This window comes from Taudactylus pleione, unplaced genomic scaffold (genome assembly GCF_031769625.1).
Source record: "Taudactylus pleione unplaced genomic scaffold, aTauple2 ptg000760l, whole genome shotgun sequence".
Taxonomy (NCBI): domain Eukaryota; kingdom Metazoa; phylum Chordata; class Amphibia; order Anura; family Myobatrachidae; genus Taudactylus; species Taudactylus pleione.
In genome coordinates, this window is record NW_028285162.1 from 1,755,969 (window position 1) to 1,778,833 (window position 22,865).

A 22,865-nucleotide genomic window follows, 5' to 3' on the forward strand; every position below is an offset into this window, starting at 1 on the left:
CCGAAAGCTTTGATATTTCGCTTCCGGTTTCTGGTCCGCAAACATGCACCTGTGGTTGTCGCGTCATCGCCGGAAGTTATGGAGTGCTACTTCCGGTCTTTGATCCGCAAACAGGAAGTGTGGGAGCGCAATTTGGAACGAAAGACTCCAGTTGCTTTAACTTAATCAGATGGATTTCGTCCTCTTATAAAAACAAGTATAAAACACATGATTGGGAATGCAGATATTAATAACAAGTATAAAACACATGATTGGGAATGCAGATATTAATAACAAGTATAAAACACATGATTGGGAATGCAGATATTAATACCAAGCAAACGGGAATATACAATATGAGATTTTAAATTCAAACAAACCATTTGGTTTCAAATTCTACATTAAGCCCCCTGGGGACAAGGGTCCTCAATTCATAGATACTTTTCATCTCTGTCCAATTAGACTTAATCACTGGGGCAGGGACTGATGTGAATTGTCAAATATTCTCTGTAAAGTGCTGTGAAATTTGTGTGCGCTATATAAATAACTGGTAATTATAAAACTGCTGGTGACCTAGCATAAACTTTTGACCTGTGGACAGTAATTACATATACCAATTTGGGGTTGACCGGTTAACAGATATAAAATGTGACACTTGGGTAACTTTTCAAAAACACACACTTTTCTCTATAAGATAACATACTCCTGATACATCTATTGTGTATGCATTCAAAATAGAGGGCCCGGATGTGTAGCTCTTGTATAGGCACCTAGGAAATTGAGCAGGCCAACTAAAATGTCAATTAATTCGAAGACTTTTTTTTTTTATTATTATTTCAAGAAACCATGGTACTAAAAATTGATTCAGAATTAAAATGACAAGTAACCCATTTTCTCTTTACCTGAGATGAACACAGTTCCAGGTTATCCAGATTTGCCAGGTATCGGCCAGTTGAGACAATAATATCAGATTTATTTTTTATTACTTTGGCATAAATATTTGTGGAGAAACCATCATAATTGCAGGTGACTATGGTCACTCTAATGCTAGAACCACCAATGTATTAATTTGGACTGGATCATTGCTGTCTGATCATATTTGCAAGGAATTTGGCTAAATAGCTGGGTGGTTAAATGTTACAGATCTAATTGAATGTATAATCCAGTTCACAATGCAACTAAAGTTGGCCGTACTAGTTACCCGAATGTTCACGGGTTGACCAGTGACCGCAGATGGATATTTACATTGTCACGTCACATTCAAAAAAAATATTGTTTAGGATTGGACCATAGGCTGTATGATTGTTAGTAAATTTAGACATGAATACTGCCTACATAGAAAAACAATGATTGTTATCTGTAGCACTGAGAAATCAGTAATATTTGTCGGTGTAAAGCAATGCACTTAATATCCTAGACAAGATAATCAGGTCAGAGAATAAGTTGCAGCGGTAAAGGAGGAGAGTTGGAAGTGGTCTTCTGGTACTCCCAGTGATGGTGGTTAGCAGTACAAGCCCTGTGTCACTTCGACACCATCACCTGTTTTACACAGTTAGTAAAGAGTTTGCTTATTTACACTTTTTGTTACACATATACGTTTATGCACATCTTATCAAAAATGAGACACACTTGTTAGAACAGGCTGCGGAGCCTCTCACTTTCTCTTTCCAGCATATGCTGCCATCTCTGATTATGTGTATGCTGCTCCAGGCGGTTATTATATACAGCAATTATTGCTCAGCAGTTCTTCCTTAGCAACGTCTTGTGAGCTGTTACCAAAGTGCCTTCTCCAGTTTAGTAATTTGCACAAAGAAACCATGATTCACGCACACTGTTTGTCTGCTAGTTGGGGGATGGGGAGGTATCTTTACACTAGGTGACAAAGGTACCTGACACCTCAAATCTGTCTTTTTTATTCCATACTGTTGAAACCTACATTTATAACATGTATTATTATTATTAGTGTTACAAAATGTCTCTACATGCTGAATGGGATTTTGGTTTAAGCTAATTGGCCCCAATACATAGTTACAGTCTGGGTTAGACTGCATAAAGGGGAGTTTGTTTCAAAATTGTGTTAGTCATTTAGTGGTTTTGATCAGCTCTCTCTGTTCTGTCTTACAGCATTGTCATCCTGTATCTAAGATTTGGGTCACAAGTATTACAGGACAATTTTGTTGCCGAACTGACTACACATTATCAAAATTATATCCTTTTACAGCTGCTTAATTTATAGAAATGTATCGCTATTGTGTTTTCCTAAAGTGGGATTGTATATGTCTATGGGGCTTTTGAAATCAAACATCTACTAATCACTTAATTGTTTTTCCTGCAAGTAGTAATTAAATTTTCATTACATTTTGCATATTTGCTTTCTTTCTTTTTCCTTAATGCATTACACCGGCAGAGTTTCTATCCTTTTATAGCCTTCTGAACTTTTATCTCTACACTTTGGCCTTTGTCTACTCACCATCAAAAAATGCGCTTTATGGTAAGTGCACAGTAACTATTCAGTGCTTTAGGACAGGTACAAATATTTTCTTTAAGAGAAAGATGTAACAACATTAATAGTTCTTGTGCCTCATGAGAACAAACAAGTGTATAAACCAGGGCCGGCTCCAGGCCTACTAGCACCCTGTGCGAGAAATGTTGGCGCCCCCTCCCCTTCAATTATTTTGTTAACTGAACAAAATTAATATGTTTCCTATATTTTAATTAAATGAATCCACAGGAAACAAAAAACAAAGGAGTCAAAAGTAAGGGGCCAAACCTTTTATTGAGAAGACACAATGCTGCTTCGGATGGCGGTATAATATATAGTCATGGATAACTATTCCCACTGTTAAAACAATGTGTTAGTACAGTATGTGTCATCAGCACCCAGCTAACAGTGGGAAGGTTCATCCATGACTATGGGCTCTATTAACTAAGCAGTGTTACTGTGTTAGGAGACAAAGTGAAAGGAGATAAGGTACCAGCCAATCGGCTCCCAACTGTAATTTTTCAAACAGCCTGTGAGATGGAGCTGATTGGCTGGTACCTTATCTCATTTCACTTTGTCTCCTAACACTGCTTAGCAAACAGACCCCTAAATATTATAACGCCATCTGGAGCAACATTGTGTCTTCTCAAACGGTTTGGCCCCTTACTTTTGTTTTATGCCTACCTTGTTCCTCACATCACCACACCACATCCACCCCTTCCTTGCGTCCTTGTCTCTCCATCCCTCCCAGTCCTGTAACCACTGTTCTTAGAGAACACACCCGTCTCCTATTTCTAGCCTTAATACAGCACTAGGTATTCCTGCATATGGTGCAGCACTTATATATACCCATACCCACCCCTTGTACTAATATAACCCCTCCTCCTCCCATCCCTCACATACATTTTTCCCCCTTTCCTTGTTTTTCACCTTTGAACACCACATGTATCAACACATGCCCTTCATTCACACTCCTCGTGACCGAAGAGCACGGTTTTACTTTTCTTATTTCACTAAGGGCACTGTGGAAGTGCAGTCTCTGAGTCACCACTCACCGGGTCGGCGGTCGCGGTCTGTCTCCTCCATCCTGGGGTCAGGCATCAGGGCACCAACGTCGACGTGACCGACCTCAATGTGCGCAGAGTCCGCTCACTGGTCCTGTGGCTGCAGATGGCTGCTGCCCACCTGCTAGCAGCATCCCAGCCACTAGTAACTTCCACTGCCGCTGGAGTCAGAGACTGCGCGGGCAGGGTTGATGTGTGACATCACACCCGGCCCGCCCAGCACTGCCCAATTCTGGGGCTGGAGGTTTAGAATAGGGTGGCGGCCGCGGCTAAAGCCTATGGAAGCTGGGTGAGCAGCCGGAATTTTTGTTAGAGGCAGCCAGAGTGACAGAACTGTCACAGTGAAAATGGTGGAAGAAAATCGATCTGCCCACTGTAGGTGGCTAACTTGTGCGGACGCTCAGGTGGAACATGTCTAGAGCCAGCCCTGGTATAAACAACCATAATCTAAACACATTTGGCATTCTCTTAACTGGAGTCTAGTGCAGAGACTAAAAGGTAATACAGTTACATCACAGGAGAGACATGATGCTGCAATCCCTTAAATGTCCACAACCCACACCCTTTCTACACAACATACTTATCTGTAACAAACACTACCAATTATTAACATACCAATCCTAAAACATGTTACAAAGGCATATCACTGATTCTATGGGCTAAATGTAATAGCTTCCGAACTTCCAACGCTGCAGGGATTTATGCAAGTCTCCCCGCATTTCTTCTTCATGGTCCATAGGGGGTCCACAGGGATTACCATGGGGTGTAATTGGTTGGAGTGAGCCGTGCACCAAGCAGTTAAAGCTTTAGCTCTCAAGATGCATCGGCCCTCCTCCACCTCCAGCCAGAAGCAGACAGTTTTTTCGTTTGGTGCTGGCAGTAGCATCCGCACCTTTGAGAACAGTGGGGCTGTGTTAGATAGCCCCACGCTTTTATTTTAGGTTTTAAAGCTTTTGCTTTGTTTCTGAGCAAGTTGCGCTGAGCGCCTTAATGAACGCCTGCGTGACTGCTCCTACTACCCCCGCCGGTGCCGCAACACCGGTGAGTGGTCCGGTGATTATGGCGGGAACCAGAGGAGCTTGGCTAGCGCTTCCCTGAGAGACCCTGGACTGCAGCCGGAGAATGGGGATGCCAGGTAAGGCAATTACAAGCTTGCGGGGAATCACGTCTGATTGCAGTACTTACCTCCGGCTGTGGAGACCAGTTGGAGGACGCTGTTGTGGGGTGACTGGTGCGTCCGCTCCTCCACTACACCACCAGGGCAGTAAAATCTGGCGTCTGGGACCTTTGTTAAACCAGTAGAATCGGGGTTTAATACAGCAGTGGGGAGGTAATCTCTCTGACAGCCCCTCCCCCAGCTTAGAGTGTGATTTCTCAGCTGAGTCTTCCCACATCTGAGCTGCTCCTACACCCTCCTCCCTAATGAGTCACTCAGGTGCCTTTTTAATCAGGGCTTTTCTGAAACTGTAGGTCTCAGGAGATCGGGTCTTGCCTCCCCGTATACCTCTCTCTGGAGCCAGGTTATACAGCACTCAAATCCTACCAGCCTAGTGTTGCTTGAGTAGTTTATTTAGTGCCCATTGCAAGTATATTTGTATTTATATGCATTGTATGTTACTTGTGCTAGCTCAGCTGTGGTGATATACTGCCTTTAACTTTCTGACTGCCCGTTATATCTATCCCTGCTGCTCTTTTTTTAACCCATCACTACCAGGTGTGTAGGGGTTCATTTGTATTTCACATTTACCTGTATTTGTGAAGGGTGTCACATTGCATTATTAGCTATACACTGTATTGTGTGCTGCTTACTGGTATTACTATGTCTTCAAAAGGCTAGAGTATACAGGAGGCTGCAGCCCCTGTGCTGTTTTTACATGCATAACCTGTTCAGCAGGCTTGTCCTCTCAGGATATTGTGCAATATGGTCAGTGTGCTAATTGTCATGTACCTCCTCACCAGCCTACCTTACTAGTACCGGGGCAGGAGCCACCTTGGGTGTCCTCCTTTGCACAGGTTATGACGAAGTTAGTGGATCACTTATCAGCCCCCCACACTTCCTCCCACTATGGGGTACCCACAGCAGTTACAGCCTGCTAGGTTTGGTTGGATGCTTATGCCCACCCAGCTCAGGATATGGTTCATTCATCTGCCGCCTTTCAGCAAGATATGTTACAAGCGAACAGGCCGTTGGCCACCAAAGCACAAATTCTGACACATCTGAGGAGGCAGATGATGCACAGGATTCTGCTCCAGGGTCCCCCTCGGGTGAGGAGGCCTGTTATTCGATAGTGGATGTTCCTTCTCTAGTGAGGGTGATTACATCGATCTCAAATATAGAGGATGAAGAACCCGCTCTAAAGCCTGGTGTTTAAAAGACAAGAGGTGGTTAAGGCGTAGTTCCGTCAATCAGAACAGCTCACTGAGCTTATGGGGGAAGCATGGAATATTACTAAAAAACTGTTGCAGATTCCAAGAAGACTGGTGTCTTTTTACCCTCTCTCACCTGGTGAGTGTACTAAATGGGAAGTGTCTCCTATGGTGGATTCTCATGTGGCACGTTTAGTTAAGAGCTCTACGTTGCCTATACCATCCGCATCCTCCCTTAAGGATGCTACAGATAGAAAACTAGAAACTTGTATTAAGTCTGTTTACTCGTTATCTGGCGCTATTACTAGGCTGGCTAGGGCAGCAGCCTGGGTAGCTAAGGCTATTGAAGGATGGACAAATGCACTGGAAGACAGCCTGTCATGAGACCTACCAGGGAGCAACTGGCCTACATCTCCCATATTCGGGAGACGGCCTCTTATTTGGAAGAAAATGTGTTGGATACTGGACTCCTTGTTTCTAAAGCATCTGCAACCTCTGTAGTCGCCCGCATAGTCCTTTGGCTACAATCCTGGACAGCAGACTCTGAATCTAAGAAGGCCCTTGAATCCTTGCCTTTCTTTGGCAATGTACTGTTTCTCTCGGAACAGTGGCTACTCTGGCAGCCTCAAAATCTGCTTTTTTTGCCGTCAGCAGCTACTCCTAAGTCTAATAAGTCTTCCTTTCGGGCCTTTCATCCCCAAGGTAAGTCAAAAGGACAGTCCTTTCCAAGGCAGCCTGCTTCAGACAAGATCAACAAGTCTAGATCTAAGCAGCTTTGAGTGACCAGACATTCAGCTCCTAAGTCTAACGACAAACCCTCCACCAGATGAAGCGGACCTCCTCCTGGGGGATCCCAGGGTGGGAGGCCGACTTTTGCGGTTCGCTGACTCATGGCATCAGACAACCACAGATGCCTGGGTGAGAGAAGTGGTCTATCATGGATACGCTCTCACTTTCCGGAGACTTCCCATCCCCCCCCCAGCAATTTCTTTGTACAGGTCTTCCATCAGACCCCATCAGTGCCCAGGCCATCGAGGGAGCCATTCACTGCCTGCTAAGCTCAGGGGTAGTAATCTTCGGATCTTCGAGGAACTGGTTTCTATTCCACTCTCTTTTTGATTCAGAAGCCCAATGGTTCTCATTGGCCTATTCTGAAACTAAAACCCCTCAACAGGTTTATCCGAGTGCCCAAGTTCCTTATGTAAACTCTACAGGCTATTGTTCTGGCAATGGAACCTGGGGATTTTATGGCTTCCCTGGACAGTCAGGATGAGTATCTGCATGTACCCATTACGTTATCCCACCAACGATTTCTATGGTTTGCTGTCCTGCAGCAACATTACCAGTTTCAGGCCCTGCCCTTTGGTCTGTCAACGGCCCCTTGAGTCCTTACCAAAATAATGGCGGTTATGATGGCCTACCTGAGGCATCAAGGAGTCAGACTCCTGCCATATCTAGACGACGAGATTTTGGCACGGTCACAGGGGGTTTTACAACGCCATCTCCAACTGACCATTGCCCGTCTGCAAGCACACAGCTGGATCATCAATTGGAAAAAGTCCTCCCTCTTTCCAATACAGAGGATGGTACATCTGGGTGCATTCCTGGATTCTCAGGTACAAAGGCTCTTTCGTTACAGCAATTGCGTGTGCGTAAATTGCACTGCAATCGAAGAGTATCCATTCACTCAGCAATACAGGTCCTGGGGTCCATGTTATCCACCTTCGATATGGTGGAATATGCACAGTTCCACTCCAGGCCCCTTCAACAATTGATTCTCTCCCGGTAGAACGGACAGTATCATCTGATCCGGTTCCAGATGATCCTCCTCCGGGATATCTGCTTTCCCTCTCATGGTGGCCACAGACGTCCCATCTGGACAAGGGTCGCCCCTTCTGTATCTCAGAGAGTGGGAGCTCCTCACTACGGATGCCAGCCTTCGTGGATGGGGCGTAGTGACAGGTCTTCATACCTTTCATGGAAGTTGGAGAACTCTGGAAAGTCACCTGCCTAGAAACATCCTGGAGCTTTGAGCTGTGTACAGAGCGCACACTTTGACGCGACACCATATTCAGGGCAGGTCGGTCCAAATCCAGTCCGACAATGCGACCACAGTTGCCTACCTCGACCATTAGGAAGGCACGCGAAGTCGGGCAGCCATGCGGGAGGTAGCACACATCCTAATGTGGGACGAACGTTATCTCCCGGCAATCTCTGCAGTATTCATCCCCGGAGTCCTCAACTGGCAAGTGGACTTCCTAAGCCGTCAGGATGTATACGCCGCGGAATGCCCTCTTCACCCGGTTGTCTTTCAACTCCTGGTGAAAAAAAGGGACTTACCAGATGTAGACCTCATGGCCTCACTTCACAACCACAAGGTCCCCAGGTATGTGTCCAGGACCAGAGACCCCTCAACAGCTTTCGTGGATTCTCTGGCAGTGCAATGGAATTTCAATCTCGCATACCTTTATACTCTGATTTCCCTCCTCCCAAGGCTTCTCCTGAAATTTAAACAGGAAGGTGGCATGGTGAGGATAAAGATTGCTCCAGCCTGGCCCAGGTGCCACTGGTTCACAGATCTACGGAGTCTCTCCATAGACGCGCCTTTTCCACTTCCTCTACGGCAGGGCTTGTTAGCACAGGGTCCTTGTCTGCACTCGGACCTCCTTTGTTTGTCTTTGATGACGTAGCTCTTGAGATTTCTCTAGCTCTGTGGTCAGGATGATGCTTGGGGTGAGGAAGTCTTCCTTAGGTTTTTTGCCTTTTGAGACTTTTTTGCCTTTCAGGATGCTTTCTTTGGGCGAATGATTCTCCTTTCTGCTCAGGAGCATCCCCAACCTTAGGGGAAACTGCTTTAGGACGTCCCTATGGTGGTGCGTGCAGAGCCGCAGTCTTTTTACCCCAGGCCTGGGGACTCCCTGGTGATGACAACAGCATGTGAGTCCTGCGCCCCCACTAGGCCAACAGGGACATTAGGCTGGAGTTATGCGAAATGCTCCAGTATCCAAGGGTTTAAACACTGGCCAGGGGAGGCAGGCTTCCCTGTCTAACAGCCGGCTCTTCCCCGCTGCACAGCGCGCCTTTCCACCGTGGTCTGGCTGGACTGTGGCAGATTTCCTTCTCCGGATCCGCCCCCTCAGAGATCTCCGCTAGCCATTTTCTCCTGGTTCGAAGTCGCAGATCGTAGCAGGCAGTATGGATCTCTGGTCCCCCTACATACCTCTCCTCCTGGACGGTGGTCAGTGTATGTAGCACTTTTGTCCTACCAGACGCCAAGTCTGCGTAATTGACCAGTAAGTGCGATTTAGTGCAGGTGTTCTGCATTGTATGTGACTGTATGCTAGCGCTTTCTGTCTGAGTTTCACTTTCTGAACTGTCAGCCATGTTACTTTCCCTGTGCCTATTTTTCTCTGAAGCCCTAACACAGGTGTACACCCTCAGTCTGTTATTTCTGTGTAGGGGGTCACATACAGTATATTGGTATCCTCTTCACTATGTCTCGCAGTGAGTGATATGCCTAATTTGGCTCCCACCCAGCTGTCCTGTAAAAAATGTACAGCGGATTTAGGAGTGGGAGACATGGTACTGGAGGGATTATGTTTGAGGTGCTATGCTCCCCCAGGTCCCTCTACGGTCCCTGCCACTCCGCAGGAGTGCTTTGCACAAGCACTTACAGCCATTGTGGGACATTTAGCTGTCCCTCCTGTGTTTCCCCACCTGGGGTTCACACAGCAGCAGCTTATGCCCTCTCAAAGCTTGCTTCAGGCGGCTGCACCCATGCAGGTGCTATCTCCCCAGTGTATTTCCCACTGCGTTGCAAAATGTCGCAGAAGTGCGACAGCAGGAGGCCCCACAGGGCAGACCGGCTGAAAGGTTTTTGCCGTCGTCCCAATCTACTCTATATGATGATGACGAGGTCTTATCTGAAGTTGGGGCGCTCCCAGATGACTCTGACTCCTCTACATGGCAGAGGGAGTCCAAGATATATATTTCGGGTCTAATACAAGCTGTCCGTGCGGCCTTGGTCATAGAGGAGGACGATCCTCCGGGACACCTAACTCCAGACATGCCCTTTTAAAGCCTGTAATTGTGGCCATGGACATATTTCCTTTGTCCGACCAGCTGGTGGACCATCTGGAGGTGGCATGGAAAAATCCTGGGAAGCGTTACCAGCCGCAGAAGCGTCTGGCCCATGCTTATCCCTTCGCTGAGGACTATTTTTCAAAATGGGAAACTTCACCGGCGGTGGTTTCCCATGTCATATGCTTAATTAAAAGCGCCACTCTCCCTATGCCTTCCACATCATCCCTGAAGGATGCCACAGATAGGAAGGTGGAGGTTTGCCTGAAGTCAATTTATTTCCTTTGAGGTTCCGCATGCAGACCAGCTATGGCAATCTGCTGGGTAGCTCGGGCTATGGAATACTGGGCAAACAACCTGGAGGGGTCCAGGTAAAAGTTGATTCTGGTGGGCAACTTGCGAGATTCCACTACCTATATAAATGAAGCGGCCTTGGATGTCAGCTTATTGAATGCCAGGATTTCTACGGCGGCAATTGCGGCTCGCTGCTCCCTGTGGCTTCGCTCTTGGAGGGCAGATGCGGACTCCCAAGAAGGGCTTGGAGTTGTTTACCTTCGAATGGTAAGGTCCTGGTACGGCCCTGATTTGGACAAAATTGTGGATACACTGGCAGCTGCTAATGTCTGCCTTCTGCTCCCGCTCCCTCTGGGTCTTGGACTTCGTCCTTTCGGACCTATCGAGCCCCAGGTAAGGTTAGAACCCAGTCCTTTCCTAGGCCATCGACCACCAAGAAACCTACCAAGCCTAAGAAACCAGCTTGGAGTGTGAGACATCCAGCTGCCAAGCCTGATGACAAGCCCTCAGCCTGATGGGACGGGCCTCCCCCTGGGGGATCCCAAGGTGGGAGGCCAACTTCTTCAATTCGCCCAGCGGTGGTGTCTGACTACTACAGACACCTGGGTGAGAGAAGTGGTCTCTTGGGGGTACGCTCTCTCCTTCCGCAGACGGCCTCCCCATCCGTTATTCTGCACAGGCCTACTGTCAAACAAGGACAAAGCCTTGGCTATTCAAAGGGCAATACAATCCATGATTCAGGCAGGGGTTATTGTACCGGTCCCGTTATCCCAGCCTTTTTCTGGTTCAAAAACTGGACGGGTCCCACCGACCTATCCTCAATCTCAAGTCCCTGAACAAGTTCCTCAGTCTACCTCAATTCAGGATGGAAACTCTTAAGTTCTATTATACTGGCTATGGAACCTGGGGATTTTATGTTTGATATTCAGGATGCATACCTGCATATTCCGATTGCTTCGGCTCACCAGCGTTTTCTCAGGTTTGCTGTGTCACAACAGCATTTCCAGTTTCAGGCCCTGCCGTTTGGACTCCGTGTATACAAAAATTATGGTGGTAATGGCAGCCCATCTGCAGCTACAGGGGGTCCGCCTGTTACCATACCTGGACAACCTCTTGCTGTTGGCAGGGTCTCCAGAGGTACTTCACCACCACCTACATCTGACAATATCTGTACTACAGATGCACGGGTGGTTGATCAATTGGAAGAAGTTCTCCCCGAACCCATCTCAAAGGACGCTCCATCTGGGAGCTCTGTTGGATTCCCAACAGCAGAGGATTTTTCTGACCACAAACAAAATCTCCACATTGCAGAAGCGAGTGCACAGATGCCTCCACAGTCGCCGAGTGTCCATACACTCAGCCATGCAGTTACTGGGATCCATGGTGTCGACGTTCGACATGGTGGAATATGCCGAGCTTCGGGGCCTCTGCAGAAATTGATCCTTTCCAGGTGGGACAGATTACCACATCGGATAAAGACGCAAACGATGGTACTCTCTCCGGAGGTACGACTATCTCTGACTTGGTGGCCCACCTCACCAAGGGGCGCCCCTTTTGGATTCCGGACTGGGTCCTTCTGATAACGGATGCCAGTCTCCGGGGTTGGGGCGCAATGACGGCTTCACATGCCTTCCAGGGACGGTGGACAGCAGAGGAGTCTGCCCGAAGTTCCAATATGTTGATTGGAAGAGCAGTCTTCAGGGCCCTACAACAAGCCAGACTCATTCTTCACGGAAAACTTGTGCAAGTTCAGTCAGACAACGCCACGACAGTGGCTTACATAAACCTTCAAGGAAGGACTCGAAGTCCGGCGGCTATGTCAGAGGTGTCACGCATCCTGATGTGGCGGAAGGCCATCTACCAGCCATATCGGCAGTGTTCATTCCAGGAGTTCCCAATTGGGAAGCGGACTTCCTCAGCCATCACGACGTGCATCCCGGGGAATGGTCTCTTCCTCAAGAGGTGTTTCAGCTCCTAGTGGACAGGTGGGGCCTTCCGGAAGTGGACCTCATGGCCTCTTGACAAAATCACAAACTGCCACTGTACAAGTCCAGGACAAGAGATGCCAAGGCTCCCTTGGTAGGGGATCGGTATGAAATCTCACCGGATCCTATGTCCGGCGGTTCAAATCCCGATGCCAGAAGACCGGCAGCAGTGAAGATCCCGACAGCTAAAAAGGTAAGTATCAACGAACCCTACTCCCCTCCCTAACACTCCTTTAGGGGTGCCTAAGACTAACCTCCCCCCCCAGTGCCTAAGCCTAACTCCCCCTTCCCCAAGCCTAACATTCCTGGGGGGTGCCTAACCCTAAGTCCATCCAACCCCCCCCCCTCCCGGGGGCCCCTACCCTAACCCTCCCACCTCCATCCCCCCCCCAAGCGGCGGTCCACGCCCGGCTTACCTTTGATCGGTATGCCGGGCTCCCGGCGTAGGTATAATGACAGGCGTGGGGATTTCGACGCCTGTCGTCATACCTACGCCGGGAGCCCGGCGTACCGCACTTCCTACAAGGGGTCCTTCACATTCAGCCTCCCTTTGTCCCTCTTGTGGCGCCTTGGGATTTGGCTGTAGTTCTTCGGGGCACTCCAGGGCCCTCCATTTGAACCCCTGGACTCGGTGGATCTCAATTGGCTTACTGCTAAGACAGTTTATCTTCTGGCTATTGCTTCTGCCAGAAGAGTGTCCGATTTGGGGGCTCTCTCTTGTCGTTCCCCATTTCTGGTTTTTCACCAGGACAGGGCGGTGCTTCGGACTCGTCCTGGTTTCCTTCCTAAGGTGGTCTCTAGGTTCCACATTAATGAGGGAATTGTACCGGCCTTTAATTCCCAAGACCTCTCGGCAGGTGAGGCTTCTACGGATGTGGTACATGCCCTCAGGATTTATGTGGACCGTACCAGTTCCCTTCGGAAGTCAGACTCCTTGTTTGTCCTCTGCTATCTCTGAGGCTTATGTTCATGAGGGCCTTCCAGTGCTGCCCTCTGTTACTGCTCATTCTACTCTGTCTGTGGGTCCTTCGTGTGCAGCTCGCCGTGGCGCCTCATCTGTTCAGCTTTGTAAGGTGGCCACGTGGTGTTCTGTCCAGACCTTTCTGAGGTATTATGCCTTTGATACCTTTGCCTCTCAAGATGCATCCTTCTCCTCTCTGCACAGGAGCGTCCCCACCCTTGAGGGTACTGCTTTGGGACATCCTCAAGGTCACCCTGTGGACCCCCTATGGACCCTGAAGTAAAAAATGTGTGATATGGTAAGAACTTACCTTTGATATCTCTTTCTACGAAGTCCATAAGGTCCACAGGGCACCCACCCTGTCGCACCTGTGCTTCAGATGGGCTACGCTCTGGTCACCAGTTTTTCGTCTCCTTCTGTGTGAGAATGTGATTCTCGTGTGTTCCATACAGTCTTCTCTCTCTTTTATCCTCCTCCGGCCTTTGGCTTGCTACGAAACGGAGGTGCCTCTGGCCCAGGGGCGGAGTATAGAGGGAGACCCCAAGTGCATCCTGGGAGAAAAATTTACTGCATAAGGCGCATGTGGACCCTATGGACTTCATAGAAAGAGAGATAACAAAGGTAAGTTTCTTACCTTAGCTCTCATTTTTTTTAAAGTAACAATACTTTTAAAGGCTGAACCAGCTTGGTTTTGCCTTTAAAAGGATTGTCACATTAAAAATTTGGGGAGACTCTCATAAATCTACGCAGCATTGGAAGTTCGGAGGCAATTACATTTAGCCCTATATGTCCTTTCCACCAACCTACTGTTTATAATTTATACAACCTATACAATTCATTTTTTGTTACTAAAACCTATAATCTGAAGGATATTTCTGGAAATAAGTAGAGCAGACAGCCTATTGCTGTAAAAACTTACTCCTATTTAGGCGTATTTTATATAAATAAACACTTTTAACTGGTTTTGCCATATGTTTAACTTTTTTGCAGTATATTTATATATAAATGTCTATACAGATCATTTTATGCAGCAGAACATGGTACAGCATATATCATAGGTGGTATAATTGCACCAAGTAACTTGTATTGTCTTCCACAGAGTCTCAGTTGAAAGATAATCCTGCTTTTTCAATGCTCAATGATTCAGATGACGATGTAATATACGGGTAAGGATAGCTATTTGAATTGAGACCTTACCCATGTGACGAAATCATGTTTAATTTGTCCACCATTGTAATTGGTCAGATTGGACAAAATCTGGGCAAGTAGCTGGTGCCACATGTTCGTGGCTACGACTTGACTAAAGACAGAGGCCAGTAGTGGTGGTCTGCAGTTATTTTTGGATTGAATTTGTGAACGTGACTAACGTTGATCTGTTTATTTTTGTTTGCACATCACAGATAATTACATTGCTCACTTTACTGCTGACCCATTCAGGGGTTGTAAGGTAAAACGGGCGTTGTTGCAATCTGCTGCCCTTACGGGTAACTGAATTACTCCCTTTGTACAGTATAGAACAGGAAATCATAGGGGTATGGACAGTGTCAGACTGGGGCATTAAGGGCCTACCGGGGGAATGCAGTGATAGGGGCCCATACTGATATATATATATAATACTGCTAGATCATGCATGATTATGTACCCGATTACTAACAGCAATGCATTGTCCAAAATACATCATAGTCCTGTGCAGTATAATGTAACATATGTATAATGCACAGTCTGTAACCTGATCCCTAGAGGAGGGGTGGGCCTTCAAACAGTGGTGCCCACCGGGGGTTTCCCCTGTACCCCTGTGGGCCAGTCCGACCCTGGGTATGGATGCATTAGTTACTGTTATCTTCATTACCTGGTTACCTTGAACTGTTGTCTGATACATTTTAAATTGTGTTTAGCTTAATTGTTGCTGCTACTGCTTTTGCAAGCATCAATAATCAGAAATTGAAAACTACAATAAGAAACAAATGTGATGGAACAGTAGTTGTCCAACTGTAATATAAATTTAGCTCGTAACACTTTTTTTTTAGATTTTTTAAATATATCCACTTATCCATTTTTTGTGTGCACGGATGGCAGGCTTGGATGGATAGAATACCACCACTGTGCTAGCCAAAAGATAATATTTAGGGCAGAATTACATCACTGGATCCAGCGAGCATGAATTCCAGTGGGAGTGCCTTGGTGTTTGGCCATGGACCTCACCTGCTCTCTGCTCCCCGCTGCTTGTAATATCCCTATATATACCATAGACTTTCATGCGCTGCTGACTACGGCAGCTCAGTATTCCGTGCACCTTTAATCTCCTGCCTCTGGATAACGCCATGCTAGAGGCCGCTCTCTGCTGCCATTGCTGGTAACAATCCGTGTGCTCCAGCAACACATATATTTATTTATTTAGGTTATTTTATTTATAGCATCTTTTTTTACACTTTTAGGTACCCTTCGCCACCTCTCTAAAGGTGGGGTCCGGGTACCTGGCGCCCTGTTCTTTATAGAAGGCAGGAAGGAGTGCACAGCGCTTATACTAAAAGCACTGACAGCTCCTTACCGCCACAGCACATTCTCAACAAGGAAGGAAGAGAAGTGCTGACTGCAGAGAGACTTCTATGGGGGACCACGCAGTAAGTAACCACCTGCGCATCCCCCTGCTCCCAGCCCCGCCGCTGCCCAGCGTTGTACAAACTTAGTGTGCTGGGCAGCTTATGCAGACGCTGGGCTGCTTATGCAGAGCGTTACACGCGGCTCCCCTGCTCTCCCTTCTCCCGCTGTTACTGGAGACGCTGGGCTGCTTATTAAACGCGCTACAGCGCGGCACCCGGATCTCCCTCCACCCGCTGCTCAGCGCGGCTCAACGCTGTCCCTCCTCCCGCTGATAGCGCGGCACCAGGTCTCCCTCTCCCCGCTGTTACAGCGTGGGGCAGCTTATGCAGAGCGCTGCTCAGCACTCAATTCCTCTCCCCGCTTTACAGTGGGCGCGGGGCAGCAGGTTAAGTGCGCTACAAGCGCGGCACCTGCTCTAACTCTCCCCACTGTACATGCGGTGTGAGGGAGTGTAATGGCCACAGAAGCCATCTTGTGTAGCCCTTCAGGGCATAAAGAAGGGGGCGGAGCTTAAAGGCAGCGCGGGTCTCTCTATGCTGCAAGCGGCTGTATAACAGCAGGGCTGCCGTTCCTTATTACACAGCAGCTCATACTGCATCTCTATACAGGAGATTGCAGTGTAAGACACAGAAGGATGGATTCCTCTGCTGCCATTCCTGTGCTGCTCAAGTACATTTCCTGATTACATCTCTGGTAGAGAGGCTGTAAGTAACTGGGGTGTAAGTGCAGGGGAATCTGATCTGTGGGAGGGGAGTTTCTCCTCCTCTGTGTCCCACAGCCTTCTTGTTTATCTTGTCTGTGTCTTTTCTGTTTTATACTGTGTTTCTCTGGGTGACTGTGTGTACCAGGTCCAACAGAACCAAGGCTTCTCAGAAGCTGTTTGTCTGTTCCAAGTGTAACAACAAACAGACCAAGCCACATGGTACTGGGTCCACGTTATGTGATGCTTGTATAACAACGGGTTCACAGACAGCGATTACTAGCTCTTCTGCTCCGCCATGGGCAGGAGACACCCTGGTCCAGAGTACAACGGTCCCTGCACCCTCCACTTCATACCAAAAAAAAACAGTCACAAGAGCGTACTCTGACTGTTCTCCAGTCAGAAGAGTCGGACGAACAATTCCTCGCTACAGAGGATACCGTAGAGGGTGATTTGGAGGAAGTTTTACAAGAAACCCCTCAGGAGTTAGAGTCCGCCTCTCCCGGGGTGGAATCTCTAATCTTGGCAGTCAGAAAGGTCCTTAATTTGCCTGAGGAGATAGTTACTGCATCCCAGGAGTGGGAACTATTTCACGAACAACCTAAGTGTTCAGCGGTTTTTCCTTTCTCACAACAACTTCAACAACAGTTATCAGTGGCCTGGAAACAGATAAGCGGTTCCAAATTCCATGCAGGTTTCCCCCTAGCTACCCTTTTCCATCATCCATGATGGAGAACTAGGAAACACCTCCTCCTGTAGATGCGTCTGATTTCAGTCTCTCTAAGAAAACAGCAGTTCCGGTGCCGGGAGCTACTGTTTTTAAAGGACACTTCGGATCGTAAGTTTGAGACAACACTATGATCTATATAAACCGCAGCAGGAGCTCAGCTTTGACCTACCCTTATTACTGCCTGGGTTAACAAGGCTGTGGTTTGCTGGGTTGACCAGTTGATTACACACGGGTACTTCCAGAGCAGAATTAAGTCTACTAGCAGAACACATCTGTGAGTCTGCAGTTTACTTAGGAGAAGTTTCTAAGGATATCAGTCAGATTAGTGCCTGCATCTGCTATTTCTGAACGCAGAGCTCTGTGGTTGCGCGCTTGGCAAGCAGACGCAGAGTCCAAGCGTGCGGTTGAGGGTTTACCATTCACGGGTGACATGTTTTTTGGCCCGGAATTGGACAAGTGGATATCCTAGGCCACGGGGGGGGTAAGTCCTCTTTCCTCCCGTCTACTGCTCCGGCTTCCAGAAGACCTTATACTGGACCTTCGTTTCATTCCTTTCGAGCGCCTCATTCCTTTTGAGGTAGAGCCAGAGGTGCTTCCACGCAACCGAGAGGCTGCAGAGGTAGAGATCATCCACTCACGGTGGCACGTAGACCAGAGTCTAAACCAGCTGAGAAACGGGTGGCTTGATGGTCTTCCGTCCCACCTGGGGTTTCCTGCGGTGGGAGCACGCTTGCAAGAATTTCAAGTTCTACAGGAGGCTATCAGGTCTCTAGTAGTTTCATCTGTGCTAGTTCCGGTTCCGGAGCATCAGCGAGGTATGGGGTTTTACTCAAACCTGTCTGTAGTGGTCAGACCCATCTTAAACCTCAGGTCCTTAAAATCTGTCTCTGAAGATGTATCATTTCAAAGGGGGGTTCTTATTATCCCTGGATATCAAGGAGGCTTATCTCCATGTTCCCATTGGGAACCACACCAAGCTTTTCTGCTTTTTGCCATATTGAAAGATCATTAGCAGTTTCGGCATTACCGTTCGGGTTATCCTCGGCTCCCCACATATTCACCAAGATCATGTCAGTCATGATCGCTCTCCTTCGGTCATCAGGAGTGCACATAATCCCTTATTTGGACTATCTGTTGCTCAAGGCTCCATCGGTATCTCTTCTATCAGATCATGCCTTACTGACCTATCACACTCTAACCTAACACGGTTGGATAATCAACTTCAAGAAGTCAAATCTCAATCCATCCCAGAAGCTTCTATTTCTGGGCATGATAGTGGATATGGAATCACAGAGGATTTTTCTTCCAACAGACAAGGCCAGGGATATCAGGTTGTTCGTTCAGCTGGTCCTCAGTCCAAAGAAGGTGTTAATGCTTCTTTGTCTGCGTCTCTTAGGAAAGAGGGTAGCTGCTTTCGAGGCACTACAGTTCGGCCGATTTCACTCCAAGGTTTTTCAGCTGGACCTGTTAGCACAGGGGCAGGGTCTCATCTGGTTCTACATCAACAGATCCGTCTGAGCCCGATTACCAGAATGGCCCTTCTCTGGTGGACGTAATCCACAAATCTTTTAGCGTGCCGGAGATTCGGAGTGTGGGACTGGATCATTGTAACAACGGATGCCAGCCTCCGAGGATGGGGAGCAGTAGTCCTCGATTACCATTTTTAGAGGGTCCCCTCTAGAACAGAGATGGCCCATAAATGCATTGGAACTCAGAGCGCTTTACAATGCTCTGATAGAGGAAACCTAGTTTCTAAAAGCTCATCCGGTAAGAGTTTAGTCCGATAACGCGACGGTCGTCGCTTACATCAACCACCAAGGAGAAACTCTGAGTCGCATGGCTATGTGAGAAGTAACTCGGATCCTCCGGTGGGCCGAGAACCATTCAGTAATCCTGTCGGCAGTATTCATCCCGGGTGTGGACAACTGGGAAGCAGATTACCTAAATTGACAGGATATCCATTCCGGGGAATGGAAGCTTCATCCAGACGTGTTCAACGTGCTGATACGTCGATGGGGATGTCCTCAGGTGGACCTCATGGTGTCACGACTGAATTGTCAGCTACCAGTATACGGGTCAAGAACTCGAGATCCGCAGGCGGAAGCAGTAGACGCTCTGACAAGTCAGTGGATCTACGACTTCGTTTACCTTTTTTTCCTCCGATTCCGCTTCTCCCTTGTCTTCCAAAAAAGGATAAGACAAGCGACAGCCTCTGTAATTTTCGTGGCTCCGAACTGGCCTTGGAGAAGTTGGTTCTCGGACCTTCGATCCCTATTGTCAGACGATCCGTGATCCCTTCCTCTGCGCCCGAATCTTCTCCAGCAGGGCCCTTTCATACACCCCAACCTAGCGCAACTGCGTTTACCGGGGTGGCTCTTTCGCCAGTTTCGGCTGCGCATTATCATCGCATCTGGCGTGCTCATATCTCATCCGGTTTCTGCTTTTCCTTCAGACAGGTCTGGATTCTGGCCTTCGTCTGGGAACCTTAAGGGTGCAGGTCTCTGCCTTTTCCATTTTCGTTCAAAGGAAATTGGAAATTGGCCCTCATTCCTGAGGTGCAGATGTTTCTTCAAGGGGTCTTGCGCGTGCAGCCCACTTTTGTACCTCCAATAGCTTCCTGGGATCTAAACTTAGTGCTTCTGTTTCTTCAGTCGCCCATGTTTGAACCTTTTGGAGGAGGTTGATCTTAAGTACCTGTCTTGGAAGACGTTTCTCTTCCTGGCTCTCGCTTCGGCTCGTAGAGTTTCAGAAGTGGGTGCTCTGTCTTATAAGCGGGACGGCAGCCGCTTTCCTTGCCAAGGTTGTGTCGGCTTTTCATATCAATCAGCCTATTGTGGTACCGTTGTTGGTGGAGGACTCTGGTGTTTCTTCTACCTTGGATGTGGTTAGGGCTCTCCGCATCTATGTTGCCAGAACAGAGTCCATCCGTAAGTCTGAGTCGCTTTTTGTCCTCTATGATGCTGTTCGGAGGGGTTGGCCATCGTCTAACCAGACTTTGGCACGTTGAATTCGGCTGACTATTCATCAGGCTTATGTTAGTGTCGACTGTCGGCCTCCTTCGTCCATTAGGCTCATTCCACACGTTCTGTGGGTGCATCATGGGCGGCCGGTAGAGGAGCCTCCACGTCACAATTGTGCCGTACGGCCACTTGGTCTTCAGTTCACAGGTTTGTCAAGTTTTATACCTTTGATATGTTTGCTACTTCGACATCCCGTTTTGGCCGCCTAGTTCTGCAGGTGACGCAGAGCGCTCCCGCCCGTGGGGCAAACTTTGGGACGTCCCCAGCGTAAGCACCTCCAGTGTCCCCTAGTGGATGAAAGAGAAAATGGGATTTTGGTACCTACCGGTAAATCCTTTTCTCTGATTCCACAGGGGACACTGGACGCCCACCTCAGCGCTCTTAGCCTGCCTGTTAGGCTTGTTCTGTATGTTGTATGATATATTGTGTGTTCTTCTCTCCTTTTCTTATTCCGCTTGTTCTCCATCTCCTCTCGGTCTTCATTTTCTAAACTGAGGGCTGATGGGGCATAGAGGGGGAGGAGCTTCACACTTCTAAATTATTTAAAGTGCCGGCTCCAGTTATCCACGCCTCTATACCCCAGTGTAAGCACCTCCAGTGTCCCCTGTGGAACCAGAGAAAAGGATTTACCGGTAGGTACCAAAATCCCATTTTCTAACTCCCAGGTTTTTTGTTATTACTGAAATATATTGACTGCTACGTATTTCTCATTACATATTACAATGGCAAACCCATTTTCCTACTTTGGAGGTTAAAGCAATCACTAAGGCATTAATTCTTCCTTCCACTATGTATCAAAGATGTACTTTAGAATTTACAATAAAGGTTTTGTCTCCCTCCAGGGGTTTTTTACCTGGTCTTTGGCTGTCCACCTCCTTGTCTTTGTTTCTAGTCTTCTAAATGTTGTTGTGTAAATACCTCTTTGTATCATTGTTTGTGGGTCTGCCTGATGATTTTGTGAAATTGTGTAATTAAAAACATATATATTACAAAATCTTGCTAATTATGCCCTAATGTCCCCTGCATGGGCTATATTTGGGGTCAATTTGACTACTGTCAGAATCACCAGTGGCTGCAAAATACTCCTGCTATTTATTTCTGCTGCAATCAATCCTTTCTATTCCCCGTCTATATCCCACTCTCAGGAAAAGTTATTTGTTTTTATAATTGACTGGCTATAGGCCCTGCTGCAGCAAGAACTAAGGCTGGGTACACACTGGCACGACGGGCATTCGTTCAGTGATTGGTGATACTGGACGATACAATCACCGTTACACCATTCATTAACAATGCACTGGCTGCTAGTGATATCGCTAGGTTTGATGTGCAGCACCTCAAACCTGGCGACCGTCGCTAGCGACCGCGGGAGCGTGCAATCGGGCGTACACACAGAGTCCCAAAATTTAGTACACACTTAATTCCTGATCAAACCTTTTTTTCGTAATACCAGTTGGTATGAGTGAAGACTCTTCTTGCAGGATCCTCCAATTACAGTATGAGCCCTATACTATTTTCTCACTCCACTCTTTGTCCTCCCTTCCTCCCCAACCCACCTTTTTTGTCCCGGCTGTTCCCTTGGGACTGTTATATTTGTTTAGACTTTTTTATATATTTGCTTCACTGTTCATAATGTTTTGGATTTTTTACATTATATTGGTTATGTAATATGGGAGATAGGTCTATTGCCATTTTGGTTTCCCCTTCTTTTTGTCTCTTGTGATTTCTATATCTATTATTTTATGGTATTTCAATATCTTAGTAAAATACTGCTCATGTACCTGTTTTTTTTTTTTCTACTGCAGGGTCCATAGGGTATCCACAGGATACCTTGGGGTATAGGTGATGATGTCAGTCTTCAGGCACCACAGAGTTAAAGTTTTCAGCCTCCCAGGATGCATCTGGGTCCCTCTCCTATACCCCGCTCCCGGGCCAAGGCATCTCAGTTTCGTCGGTGCCTGGCTCGGAGTCGGAGGCACTGTGCAGAGGGGGGCTATGAAGAGCCCCTGAAGTTTGTTTTAAAGGCAGCGCTGGCTGCACATCTGGGAATACAGCATGGACAGTCAGTACTGACGTCCATGCTGTCTCCCCTACACCCCGCCGGTACTGATCCGGGGATGCTGGTAGACATCTGGGGTCACGGCTAGCGGTGCCCCCAGATGTCTTGGACCATGGCCGGATCCCAGGGGATAGCAGGTAAGCAGCGGGGTCCCGCGATGGGTCCCCGCTGGTCACATGGTCCTGAGTCCCCAGGCAGGGGGCTCCCTGGGGACTGGCTGCAGCGTGGAGCCAGGCGACCAACCTGCGCTTCCACTACCCCCTGGGACAGCGGGCCGCTGCTGAGCGGCATGCGCTGCGGCGTCCCAGGGGTTAAATGCATGCCAGGGGACCGCGCTTTCCCTGTCTCACAGCCGGCGCCTCCCCTACTGCACACAGCCTCTCTGCTCTGCCTGATTGGCCATAGTGTGTCAGCGCTCCTCCCCCAGGCCGGCCTCCTTCATCCTCTGCTCCTCGGTGGCCATCTTTGAAGCATGGTGAACGCTGCTGGAAGCCTATGAGCAGTGGCATTGCGGTCTGGGTCCCCCAGCATAGCTATCCTCCGTTT

The 22,865-nt window shown here is 48.0% G+C and overlaps 1 protein-coding gene across 4 annotated transcripts in view; it reads left to right on the forward strand.

Moving 5' to 3' along the window:
- TMEM181 (transmembrane protein 181) overlaps nt 1-22,865 on the forward strand; it is a 183,145-nt gene that overhangs the window by 152,059 nt on the left and 8,221 nt on the right. For all 4 annotated transcript variants that reach the window (XM_088457424.1, XM_088457423.1, XM_088457425.1 and 1 more), the window contains 3 exons: nt 2,104-2,186; nt 2,381-2,470; nt 14,312-14,378. In XM_088457424.1, the coding sequence (XP_088313550.1) occupies nt 2,104-2,186; nt 2,381-2,470; nt 14,312-14,378 (240 nt within the window). The remainder of the gene's footprint in view (nt 1-2,103; nt 2,187-2,380; nt 2,471-14,311; nt 14,379-22,865) is intronic.